Genomic DNA, 14,015 nt, shown 5'->3' on the forward strand with positions numbered 1-14,015 from the left:
CCTAAGGGCACGTTTGGAAGGGAGAAAAACTCTCATAGGAAAAAAAAGTTTTGCCTATAAGAGTTTTTGATATGAAAGTTTTTCAAAAGAAAGTTTTTTCGCTTGTTTTTGTAGCATGAGAAAAAATGAGAGAGGATGGTGATGGTGGTGGTGGTGATGGTGAGTGTACAAATAAATTCTCTTGATAGGAAACATTCCTCCACTCCTCCTATGATGAAATGTCTTCTATCAAAAAGTGTACTGTTTAGAAATTTTCTCAGTGAAAAAGTTTCTCTAGTTCGAACGGGTTGGCCCACGGATTCTTCAATTTTGCATCACTTTTCCTACATCTTTCTAGCTTCCAAAAATACCCTAAAAGAAAAGGGAAGAAATGTGACTCAAGGGAGCACCCACATAAATGAAGGGAGAACAATAATAATTTATGCTTCGTCCTTCCCAATGCAATCCAATATTAATTGCTACTTTATTGCTTCCCCCTCTTTGTTGAGTGTTTACAAGTGATCTAAGCATCTCAGACTCAGTATAATGTTGAGCACAAGGGTGAACAGTAATTTCACTATAACGAAGGCTTTAAAATTCACTCTAAGATGAAGATTACAATACAAATTGCAAATTGCAAAGAACTTTCAAACAAAATTTTGATAATGCTACTCTCAAACAACTCATACGGCTCTCAAAAACACTCAAGAAACTTAACTCACGTCTAGCTCTGACTTAGTGCATTTGGTGGTCCATTTGCTCTCTATTTATAGATAGATTCCCCACCAATCATAACTTTGTAGCTACCCATATGATAAATGCTTCAACTCCACCAACTATATGAGTTAAAGAATGTGACTAGATTCACACTTCCCTCTTTCACACAAACTCAACATATGTAACCCAACTATTTCATATTAAAGCCTAACTGTTTTGGTAAAATATTCACATTAAAGGTAACAGCCATATCAACATATAATCTCTCTCACACAAATATTTTCATTGAATGGAATCCCTATGATTTACCCACGTGCTTTGTCGGGTTTGGCTAACTCACTTTTGAAGTTTCGTAGACAAATCTAACTATATAGGAAAACTTGTAGGTGCTTGTACATTAGGTAGGTACTTTAACATGATGGCCGTTCATCGCACATGATAGTCTACCATCGTAAAAAATAAAATTTAACTTTAAAAATGAGTTTTTTTGCCAAACGAGCAATAACGGCAACAAAAGTTACAACTATTAACCTTTAGTGGCGATTTTTGTTGCCACTATTGACCTTCTCGTTTGTTGGAAAAACTAGTTAACCCTGGCCATCCATCAAGTGCGCTATGGACGGCAAGCATGTTCAATTACCTGTCAAGTACCTAATATTCAAGTACATACGCACTACTCTATCTATGTATATCTCTTATGAGTTGGGTTGAAGATGAAAACCACGGCAATGAATGAAATAGTAATTGACCCAAAACTACGTAAGCATTGAGGTGGACCCGCAATGCCGACCATAATAATAGCTGTGGAACGAAGGGCGGTAAGTACATGATAATAAGAAAGTTTGTTGGACTTCATGAATTCCAATTTGAACAAAAAGGACTTGGATTGCAGGTGAGGATCAGGATGTTTAAAAAGCAAAACTTCATGTGAAAGAAAAAGAATAATCATGTAAGACTTACCACCATCCTCACTTCTTTAGGATGTCCATAATTTCTTTCCAGTTCAAGAAGGTAAAAGAAGTATTCTAACACCACTTTATTATGTAAATTCTCACCTCCACATCTCCTCTCCTCTTCCCCCTTGAAATCTTTATGTGAATCAAAGTTTTTTTTTCCCTTTCAGCTCATTAAAATAACTATTCGACGCAGAGAAGCTGGATCACTGATTCGGATAGAGATTAGGACGATTCTTTCCCATTCAAATTGAAGAATAGGGAAGAAATTGTGAACAGTGTTTTTAAAGGCGTTTTAAAGGGCTTTAATCCTCGAGGCTTAAGCCTTCCATTTCACATGCGTGGGCTTCTCGTAGAGGCCCACGCCTCTTTTACCTTTTAAAAGGGGTCCTTGTCTTGTCCTTTTGTCTCTTTTACCTTTTTATGGTGGGGTACTTAAGGCTCATAGGTACCCTATGCATTTTAGGGTGATAAATGTAATAAAAGAAATATCTCTCATAGCCATCTGCCTATTTAAGCTGTACTTGTTATTTTTTTTCCAATAAGTATATTTAACAATATTTTTTGCTATTATTGAGTCAAGACTAAATCGTTGTTAGATATTTGTCTGTTGCCTAGAAGAAGACTTTCAAGTTTCTTAAGGGTGTTTTGATTGATTTTTCAAGATTGAACGAAACAACATATAACATAATTGACATAACACATGTTATGTTTGTCGTTCAAAGTTTGTTTCCTTGTGTCTAGTGTTTGATCTTTACCATGTGTAACTTGGATACATATGGGTAATGGTGTTGGATAACTTCATTTTAGTTTGTATGATCTGTCATGCCCCAGCATATGAGTGTTTTAACATGTTTATTATGAAATTTAGCTTTGGATATGGATTTAAAAACAAAAAAATATTTAAAATTTGAGCAATTTGAGAAAATATTTTATACATGTAAATGTTTTAATTAGTATCATATTGGATTTAGTTATGAAAGTTTATCAAAAAATTATGGATTTTAGCCCTAAATATGGATCTCAAACTAGAAGTACAAAAAATGTTTGAATTTTGGATAATTTTAAAAAAAAAAGAATTAATATTTTTATATACAAATGCAAGAAAATAAATCATAAAACCCTAAATGCAAGAAAATAAATCATAAATAAACCAAAAAACCATAAACTATAAGAAAAAGTTAGCCTCAATTCAAACCCCAGTAAAAGAAAATAAAAACAACCCTAATCAAATTAACTATAAAAAGTCCTAATTAAAAAAAATTGATTCAAAGCCTGAATAAAAGAAAATCAAAGAAAATAAAAAAAATCAAAGAAAAAAAGCCCTAATCAAATAAAAAAAATCTCTAATCAAATTAAATATCAAAATCTTTAACTAAAGATATTTGATTCAAAGCTCTGATAAAAGAAAATCAAAGAAAAAAAAGCCCTAATCAAATAAAAAAAATCTATAATCAAATTAAATATCAAAAGCTCTAATTAAAGATATTTGAATAAAATCTCTAATAAAAGAAATTCAAAGGAAAAAATGTTAATCAAATCAAAGGAAAGCCTTATTTGATCCAATACCTTAATCAATGAAAATCTAAGAAAAAAAACCTTGATAAAATAAAAAAACTTTAGTCAAACTAAATGTAAAAATCCTAATTTCAGAAATTTGATTCAAAGCCCTAATCAAAGATGTTTTTCATTCAGAGCCCTCATTAAAGCCCTACTAAGAGAAGAAGAACAAGAACTAGAAAAAGAGAAAAAGAAGAGTGAGAGAGGAACAAAGAAGGAGAGAGAGAGAAACAAAGAAGAAGGGGAAGAAAAAAGAAAAGGGAGAAGGGGGTGGGAGAATAAGAGAGGGTCTAGTTAGACACCTTTCCTGACTGATATTTGTTTGAGTACATCCAACGTTTGATCGCCGTGGCGTTCACGATCAAATATCCCTTAAGGGTATGTTTGATGGCTTGTCCAGGGTTGGACGAAATGAACAAAAAGAACATAACAAAACATTGGTTCTGTTCGTTCCGTAACAACTGTTACAAGTCCAACGTTTGTTTGGACCATAATAAAATGCTATGTTCCAAATGTTCGTTGTTTGATGATGATGTGCGGACAACTTGGACAGTCAAGGATAATGGGTCAAATTACTTCATTTTGGATCGTATGACCCTGTCCGTCCACCATTTTATATGTTTTAACAATTTTGTTATGGTTTTTTGCCTGAATATAGATTCAATTATGAAATCATATCTAAAATCATGATTTTTCGCCCAGAATATGGATTTAGAATTAGATTTTTGTCCTGAATATGGATCTCAAATTGGATTTTTGCCCTGAATATGGATCTCGAATGGTATTTTTGCCTCGAATATGAATTTTTGCCCCTGAATATGGATCTTGAATTGGATATTTGCCTTGAATATGAATTTTTCCCTCAAATATGAATCTCAAATTGAATTTTGGCCCTGAATTTAATCGGCAACTTGAAGATCCAACAAATTTCAATGAAAATTATGGTCCCAAATTGTTTTGAATGAGAGTCGTGATTCATCGACGATGATTTAGTCAATGAATCACCAAGGACAGCTACACTGGATGTGATTGCATCTGATATGTGCACCCTCTATGAAATGTTGAGGTTCATGGGAATGGTAATTACTAAACATGGCATATGCCCATAATGAGAGATCCAACGAAAGGCCAAATGGTAAAGTTGCGCACATCAGAGAGGTCATAGGTTCGAATCCCATGAGGGTCATCCCCAATTTGCTTATCAAATAACAAAAAAAAAAGAAAAATAAAAGGAATAAAGAATTTCACATGCATAATGTCCAAGTGGCACCCAAAATGCTCCTGCAACAATGCTAATATTGGTTTCGGGGTTCCCAATCACTAAACTTGGAGCCTCAAAGCATATCCTTTATACAATGAGAGTCGAATATGACTTTTTTGTTGTTATAACAAGATTCTGCAAGCCGTTTTCTTTGTTCTTATTCTTTCATTCCCTAAAATATTCTAATTTTATGTACTGTAGTTGCACTATTATAACTAAGGCTTCTCAGGTTTGAACACGCATAGAGCCATCTCCCTACCCACTTGTCAGGAAAATTCTAAAACACATGGTAGTTGTTGCCATTTACACTAAATTTGTTTATGTAGTTGACTTTTTGAATCCCTTTAGTATGGCACCTTTATCAAACATGGATCAATTGCATTTTCTGTAAGGGTCACCAATGACACTTGTAGTCCTTATACCAAAACCTCATTCAATAATATGTGGTAAAAAATGTTGCATACTACCCTTCAGAAACCAATCAAGCAGGTAATCCATTTAAGGGAGGCCCATGTTAAGTAGGTAAACCAATCAATCAAGCAAGTAATCTTGTGCATAGTATACCAATCTCAACAACTTCTAGCTGACAACTTTGGGCACGTTAGCTAAAAGAACCAAAACTCACAATCCATATTATTTGCAAAACACTTGAAAAAACCATTTTTATTAAAAGAGGTTCTCAAATAGTACAAAATTCGGATATCCCAAGAAAAATCCGTTACAAAACCCAAAAACATCTAGAACGTGAGCTAAGAGCAGGAAAAAGGAATCTTGAAGCCATCTTGCAATCACCTGTGGTGTACCTAATCATCACTTGTACCCATAGAATGAGTTAATTTTGTGAAAAACTAGTAGGTGCACAAGAGAGACTACATGAAACTGAATTAAGTGTATTTAATTTAGCATGCTAAGTAGTTTAAAGTAGATCAACAGTTAAACAGATATGCAGTACAAGCAGGTAAGTAGTGCAACTGTCAAAACACAACATGATGATCCATTTGATCGTAAACTATGAACTACCACGCGACTAGCAAGTCTCTATGACCCATCAACCAATGTGAACAAACTTTATGTTTCGATATTACTGGCCTGCGGGTACGCACAGCCAAAATATAAAAACAACTGAGACTAATTCGGACGTCTGTTATTGTATGTATTTTCAATAACCCGAATAGCTAGTTGAATCCACTCCTAAGGGGGACGACTTTCAACCGAGAGAGAATTCCCCAAAGGCAGGTAAGCAGTGTCACGGTTACATCCAATTTTTGCAGAAGTCAATGAGATCTACCACCTAGGATAATGTCTGGTAGTCCCTTCCCTTAACGCCAATGACTGGGGAGGTCGGATCTTTGCCCGTGGGGTGGTTGTTAACAACCTGTCCATTAGAGTTTTTATACTGCTCGGTCCTCTCCCTTGATAGACAACAAGAAGCGAATGGGTGCATTAAGGGTTGCTTAACTAACGACCCATTCTAATGCTGTGGTCTTTGAACCACTCGAGCATCTTGCCTGTGAAGGCGAATCATTCACCATTTGATGTGATTACAACATTGTGCATTTAGCACTATTCGAGGTCGCACAACCATCTCATCCGATCATCCCAGTACTAGCGTGTAGTGCATGACTACAAGTACTCTAGGATGAAAGGGGTGTAGTTCCTCAATAGGAACCTCAACAACAGTGTTTCAAAAATATGTAATGTTTCTCAAACACTGCTTTGCAGGACTGCCCACTCAAAAAGCTAGGATCCTTTCTAGGGATCCCTCTTCTGAGACGAAGATGTATCGTTAAGCCCCGACTCAACTCTTATCACAAGAGAGAGAACGGTAAATGCCCCTTGCATCCTCCACGAGGATGCCTTTAGAACCTGCAATGAGTAAAAACTTGAGCGACATCTGCAATGGCAAGGCATTAACGAAACATTTGCAAAAATAGGAGCCTGGGCACAAAGCGCGATGGCAAGGTAAAGACTGTAAGCAGTAGTGCAAACGCAAAGCCTAGGCGCAAAGCGCGGCGACAAAGAAAAGACCGAAAGCATGAGTGCGTAAGCGAATCCTAGGCGCAAAGTGCGGCGGCAAAGGAAAGACATGACAGAAAGTAGAAGACAAGGATCGCGAAATAGCATCCTTGAGTTAAATGCGTACTCGTATAAACATATATATATATATATATATATATATATATATATATATATATGTATATTTGTTTAATTGTCCTTTTTAGTTAATTAAACTCAATTCAATTATCCAATTTCTCTGTGCAATCTTCCTCTACCTTGGGGAGTTACGAGATTGCTGGCGTCTGCGGGTGTAAGCGATGGACGACTCAGGTCGTGGTGCACGAGCAGGATTCGTTGTATGAGCTGCAAAAGCGACATCCTTAGCAAGCAAATACCAAAAATAGAAGGGCAGAGGCACTGTCGTTGACCTGACATGAAGGAAGCAGAGGCAGGGGCATCGTGCCCTTATGCACTTGCTATCATCGCAAGAAGCAGGGGCATGGACTGCAAGCCCCTGTTGACCTGCTGTTAGCAAATACGAGGAGGCAAGAGCTGCAAGCCCCTGCTGTCAGCTACTAACGGAGAGGCAGGGGGTTGCACCCCTGCCTTTAGAGAGCGAGGGCAGGCAGGACCACACCCCCGCCTAACAAAGTAGAAGAGAGGCAGGGGGCTTCGCCCCTACCTGATGCCAAGAAAGAGCGAGGCGAGGGGGCTTGCCCCTGCCTACCAAAAAACAGTGGAGGCAGGGGTGATGCTTCTGCCTAAAGAGAGAAGAGGCACAGGGAGGGGGGCTCGACCCCTCCCCTGACCAATACAGGAAGCAGGGAGTCAGTCGGGAGAGAGTGAGAGAAACGAGAGAGCACTGAGGGGAAGGGGTTTTGTAACCCTTCTTTTGCCTCGCTGTCTCTTAAAGATAGCGAAAGGCGGTGGCTTGAGGTCGGGTCCGGATCAGGTCTGAATCTGGCCCGAAACATTTTTTTTGGGTTTTTACATCCTACCATCCTTAAAAATAATTTCGTCTGTAAAATTTCTATTATATTCATTAGTCAAAGTACAAGTTAGGGTATTTTTCCCTGATATCAGTCTCAGGCTCCCATGTACATTCATTTATCCCATGGTGTTGCCAACACACTTTTACAAGAGAAATCATTTTTTATCTGAGCACTTGGTCTCTATGATCAACGATTGCCATAGGTCTTTCCTCGAACGTTAAGTCTTTTTGGATATCCACATCATCGTAATGAATGATGTGAGACAGGTCATGAACGTATCTTTTTAGTATAGATACGTGAAAGAATACGTGAAGATGTTGTGGATCTGAGCGTACTAAGAAGGTAGCACAACACGATAAGCTGCCTCATCGATCTGATCCAGGATCTCGAATGGTTTGACGAATCGGGGACTCAACTTTCCCTTCTTCCCAAACCGAAAAATGCTCTTTGTAGGAGATACCTTAATGAAAACCATATCTCTCATTGAGAAAATAAGCTCTCGACGCCGACGATCAGCGTAACATTTCTGTCAACTTTGCGCGGTACGAAGATGTTCCCTGATCATCTGCACTTGTTGAGTATAGTGTTGTAGCAATATTGGTGAATCCTGCATCCGTTCACCAACCTCGCCCTAGTAAACAGGTGATCGACAAGGCTTCTCGTACAAGGCCTCGTACGGGGTCATACCGATGCTAGCATGATAACTGTTATTATACGCAAATTCTGCCAATCCGGTATGAGAGTCCCATTCTCCCTTTCAGTCGATCATGCAAGCTCGCAGCATGTCCTCCAAAGACTGAATCATACATTCAGACTGTCCATCGGTCTGAGGGTGAAAGGCAGTGTTGAATTTCAGTTTCGTGCCCAAGGCCAACTACAACTGCTCCCAAAACCTGGAGGTGAACCTCGGGTCACGATCAGAGATGATTGACACAGGAACATCGTGCAATCTCACAATCTCCCAGACATAGAGGTCCGCCAAGGTGTCCAGTGACTGACTGAGGTAGACAAGGAGGAAATGCGCCGATTTAGTAAGTCGATCCACGATCATTCAAATCGCATCGTATTTCCTCCGCATCCTCAGCAAACCGATGATGAAGTCCATTGTGATGTCCTCCCACTTCCATTGTGGAATCTCCATCTGTTGCATCACTCTGCCTGGTCGTTGGTGCTCGATCTTAACCTGTTGGCAAGTTAAGCACTTTGAAACATATTTGGCTATGTCTCGCTTTATTTCACTCCACCAATATCTGCGCTGCAAATCTTTGAACATCTTCGTGCCACCAGAGTGAATCGTATACTTGGACTTGTGGGCTTCTGCGAGGATCTCATCTCTCAAAATAGGATCTTCTGGCACCCAGAGACGATCCTTATGCCATACACTTCCTTCCTCACTCAGATGGAAGGGGGTATCGGACGCTGCGCTAGAGCCTTCAGCTTTCGTACTACGCATCGATCTTCTGGCTAACAAAGATCTTAGCTAATAGCTCAGGTTGAGCTACCATACTGAAAAGATTGATCGAATTTTGAGTGACGCAAATGGTTCCCACGATACCAGATCATCAATCAGCTTCCGCACAGCAAATAACAAGTTAATGGAAATGATGGGAGACTTGCAGCTCAGAGTGTCGACCACGACGTTCGCCTTTCTTAGGTGGTAGGACAGGGTGAAGTCATAATCTTTGAGAAATTCAAGCCAACGACTCTATCTCATAAGCTCCTTCTACTTGAATAAGTATTTTAGGCTTTTATGATCTGTAAAAGCTTCGAACCGCTCCCCGTACAAATAATGCCACCATATCTTCAATGCAAAGACCAATGCTGCTAACTCTAAATCACGAGTCAGATAATTCTTCTCAAGAATTTGAAGTTGGCGTGATGTATAGGCGACCACTCTATCATTCTGCATTAGGATACAACCCAAGCTTGTCCCAGAAGCATCAGTGTAAATCACGAAACTGGCTTTACTAGAAGGTAAGGCCAGAATAGGAGCAGTCGTAAGACGTTCCTTCAACATTTGAAAACTGCTTTCGCACTTGTTATCCCACATGAACTTAGCTTCTTTCTTTAGGAGCTTCGTCATGGGTAGAGAGATCTTAGAAAAGCCCTCGATAAATCTTCGGTAATACCCAGCTAATCCAAGAAAACTCCTGATGTCATGCACATTCGTCGGCTGCTGCCAACCCAGCACAACCTCCACCTTCGCTGGATCCACTGAGACACCTACTTTAGAGATGACATGCCTAAAAAACATGATCTCCTCGAGCCAAAACTCGCACTTGGAGTACTTAGCAAATAAACGATCTTTTCACAATGTTTCAAAAATAACTCTCAAGTGCTCACGATGTTGCTCCCAGTTGTCTGAATACATTAGGATGTCGTCGATGAACATGATCATGAAGGTGTCCAAGAAGGGTTTGAACACCCTGTTAATGAGGTCCATGAAGGCTGCAGAAGTGTTAGTGAGTCCAAAGGGCATGATCGTAAATTTATAATGCTCGTACCTGGTTCGAAAGACCATCTTAGAGATATCATCTCCCATAATTTTGAGCTGATGGTACCCAGATTTAAGGTCGATCTTTGAAAAGATCTTGACCCTTTGCAACTGGTCGAATAGATCATCGATGCGTGGCAACATGTACTTATTCTTTATTATTGCATGGTTGAGCATACGATAATCAATGCACAACCACAATGATCTGTCCTTTTTCACAAACAAAATAGGAGCTCCCCAGGGCGAGATACTGGGGTGAATGAATCCCTAATCCATCAACTCTTATAACTGCTTCTTGAGCTCTGCTGGCGCCATCTGATATGAAGCCTTTGAAATTGATGCAGTACCCGACATCAACTCGATGCTGAACTGCACCTCATGCGGTGGAGGAAGTCCTGACAGCTTCTTTGGAAAGACGTCTGGAAAATTTTGAACCACCTCCAAGTCTCCGATCGGGACTCGCATTGGCTCAGACTGGATGACACTAACCAAGAAGGCAGTGCATCCCTTCCTCAGGTAGTTCTGCGCTTTTAGCGACAAAATCAACTTGCTTGCCCAAACAGGTTTCATGATCTTGAATTCCACCTTGGGCATTCCTAGTGGAGACAAGACAATCCTGCTATCTTGGCAGAAGATCTTGGCATAATACTTATGCAGCCAATTCATACCTAGAATGACGTCAAATTCTGTCATATCTAGCAGGATAACACAAGCAGGTAAATGTCGATCTGCCAAGACTACGTCCAACTCTGGCACGTAGACCACACAAATTGTGTTCTTCCTAATAGGGTTATACACGTCAAGGGCATTATGTAAAGGTTTTACATGTATGTGCAATAACTCAACAAAATTTACCGAAATAAAAGAGTGTGTGGCACCACAATAAAAAAGCACAAAGGTTGCTTGGTTAGAAACCAAATGGGTACCTTGCACTAGGTTGCCTTTGGTCAACTGCTCGACCATGGCGGTGTAGACGCGTTCTGATGCCTTCCTCTAACCACTCGATTGCGGTTGCGGTGACTGATGTTGTTGTTGCTGCTGCTATGGCCGAGGGAGCAAAGGTGCTCCATTCTAACAAAAATTTTATAAACATTTCAAAAATTTTGAATTATTTTAACAGTAGTTATATAAAAAAATTTATAAATATTTCATAAAATTTGAACTTGTATAAAGGGAATTTTGTTAAAAAAATTCAAAACCCTTTTTAGACATTCAAATTATTTTTTTGAAATTTTTTTATTAAATTTTTTATGATAAAAAGTCATGTCAGAATTTTTACAACTCAAAATTGAGTTCAAGACCTTTTTTGAATATTTGAGTTATTATAAAGAAAGCTCTATAAAAAATGTTATAAAAAAATTAAAGATTATTTTAAAATAACTTTTAGATTTTTGTATAAATATCATAAAGATTTTAAAAGGGTTTTTCTTTAGTTTTTATAGGACAAGTACTGCTCAAAATTTAATAGAAAAACATAATATAATATAATAAAAATTTTACCAGAATAAATTGATGAACTACCAACAATGGCTGTTTTGTCCTACCTCAATATACTGGTTACTATGTAAAAATCAAAATAAGTTATTATACCAAAAACTTGTAATTTAAAATGTTGAATATATTATGGATACTTGCATCAAAATTGTAGATGTGGATTATGTTAGCATGAATAGTTGTATATCTTGATCCATGTTCACATGCTTTGAACCATGTTTATATACATAAATTCATGTTTGCATGCATCAATTCAGGTTAGTATGCCTTGAATGCTTGTTATAAAGATTGTTGTTCAATAATGAGATTAGGGTTTAATGAAACTTGTAGGTTTTGAATTAAAATGCCTGAAATTATTGTTTATAAAATGAATTATTTTAGTTAGGTTATGGCCAAGGTTCATGCAACATTTGTTGTCATGGAGCATATTGATGAATGTGTAACATGTGATTATTGTTGAAAAGTATCATTGTACTGAAGTTTTTTTATGTACGAGTTGTTAAATGAATCATGCTTATACATAAATTTAAAGTGTTTTTTTTCCTTCATAGACGAACAACTTGTATATACAGAGCAATATTGAATGGGTTGAAAACCTAATGAAAATACATGGCATAATACAATTTTGACTTACCTTATTGTGTGTAGGTGGTACAAGCGTCGAGTGACATGTGAAAATATTTTTGGGAGCAAAAGATTCTCATAGGTCTTCAGTCACTCGCAAGTTTTGGATACTGAGGTAAGTGACCGCTTCAACTTTTGCAGAAGTTCATGATGCATCTAAATCAACATTTTAGTGACCCTTGAGAGATTTCTCCCGGCTGCAAACCGTTCTACTTGGAATCCATATACTAGTCATTTGGGGTAATTAAAATACACATGGCATAATAAACCCCAAGATGGTCTCAGTTGTACGACGACTAGTGGTCTGCGAGTCCCCGCAGGGTTAATAAATATTGAAACAACTCTAATACTTGAATAACTACTTGCAAAAAGATGAACAATGTCATTGTTATTAAATGCATGAATTTTATTTGTATTAAAGGTATGAGTGATTATTTGCATCATACTGAATACATGAGTTGTCATTTGCTGAAATTATGTATTTCATATAGTCTGAATCTGAATTGCATAAGTAGAGTTAAATCATGATTCTTGAATATGTTTTGATATTTTAAGTTATTGAGAATTGATATTTACTTACTAGGCAATTACAAGTCTGACTTCATGTTATGAAAAAATACAGGTTCAGGTATAGGAGACCTTGCATGACAGTGGATACTGGATGAGAGTGAAATCGAAAAATCAATATTTCCAAGATCCTGAGAAAACTTTAGGATTTTTATTTTTCAATCATAAATGTTTAATTGTCCAAAATTTTGTAAAAGACTTTGTATATAATGCATGTTTGAATTAAATTATGTCTTGATTTATATTGTGATTCCTAGAATGTAACCTACCCGAGGTTTTAAACCGAAGTTTGAAATCATTTCCGCTGTTTATTTCAAAAGAAAAGAATTTTTAATTTTTACGTATTTTTCAAAGGTTAAAAATCTCAGGGTGTTACATAAAAATCTCAAACAAATAGTACAATGATATAACTTATTTAATATATTTTTTATGTATGTTTGTTATCTCCTTTTTTGGGTACGTTATCTCTTTTTCATGTATATGTATTGTGTGTTCATTTTTTAGTGCAATTTGGGTTCAACTGTTACAAAAATTGTACGATGCGGAGGATGAAGGGTGTTCCTCAACAAGAGAACAAGTAATTACTTTACATTTATTTGTTAACTCATTTCGTACATGTACATGTTTTTTACTTTATATTTTCTCGTTTTACAAGTATGACAGTGGTATATTTGTCATACAATATGTGCAATACTTAGGCAGAAACAGAAGTTTGAACTTCACATAGGTATGTATTTATATGTTAGTTGTTCATTAGTTTGAGATGTTTGTTATAGTTAGTTGTTTGTCAATAAAGGGTTACTTTCAGCAAGATGTTACAAATATAATGAATCGCATGATCAAGTTCTACAAGCACATGAAGGAAAGGGCTTCTAAGGGTGTGAAAAATAATGAAAAGGAGAAGACAACTGTTACAGAGGTACTGAAAGAGTTTGTCCAACTATCTGAGCAGTGGACAATTATGCACCTTTGAAATAGATCAAGTTAAACTTACATTTAATTGATTATCAAGTTAAACTTTGTAATTGAATGGATCAAGTTAAACTTTAAATATAACTTTGTAATAAAGCTCGTAAATTGAATGTAACTTTGTAATTGTTAAACTTTAAGTTATATGATTTCGTTCAAACCAACCGTATTTAGTTCTATGTTAATTATATTGATTTGTCTATACAAGGAAAAACAAATTTGTAAAACTGTATGATTTTCATCGATCAGTAAGATTTTTGCAAATATACTTCATGAGATTTCAGAACATATATGTGAACAATTATGATATACGCAAATGAGTTGAAAATAGTTGCCAGAATTAGTAGCCAGAAGGGAAGCAGGTTGGGAAGAAAAGACAAAAAAAAATATAGATTATACAAAAATAA

General features: G+C 37.0%; 1 protein-coding gene across 1 annotated transcript; it reads right to left on the bottom strand.

Moving 5' to 3' along the window:
• Window positions 1-10,236: 10,236 nt before the first annotated feature.
• Window positions 10,237-10,647, bottom strand: LOC149841582 (uncharacterized). The gene has a single exon (XM_090002168.1). The coding sequence runs from the start codon at window positions 10,645-10,647 to the stop codon at window positions 10,237-10,239; it is 411 nt and encodes a 136-aa protein (XP_089858294.1).
• Window positions 10,648-14,015: the final 3,368 nt, after the last annotated feature.

The sequence above is a fragment of the Nuphar pumila genome, chromosome 3, assembly GCF_984573655.1.
Source record: "Nuphar pumila chromosome 3, dmNupPumi1.hap1.1, whole genome shotgun sequence".
NCBI classification, from domain to species: domain Eukaryota; kingdom Viridiplantae; phylum Streptophyta; class Magnoliopsida; order Nymphaeales; family Nymphaeaceae; genus Nuphar; species Nuphar pumila.

What these genes read in the sequence shown, in the direction of transcription:
- LOC149841582 (XM_090002168.1), bottom strand. Translation starts at nt 10,647, where the DNA reads ATGACAGAATTTGACGTCATTCTAGGTATGAATTGGCTGCATAAGTAT.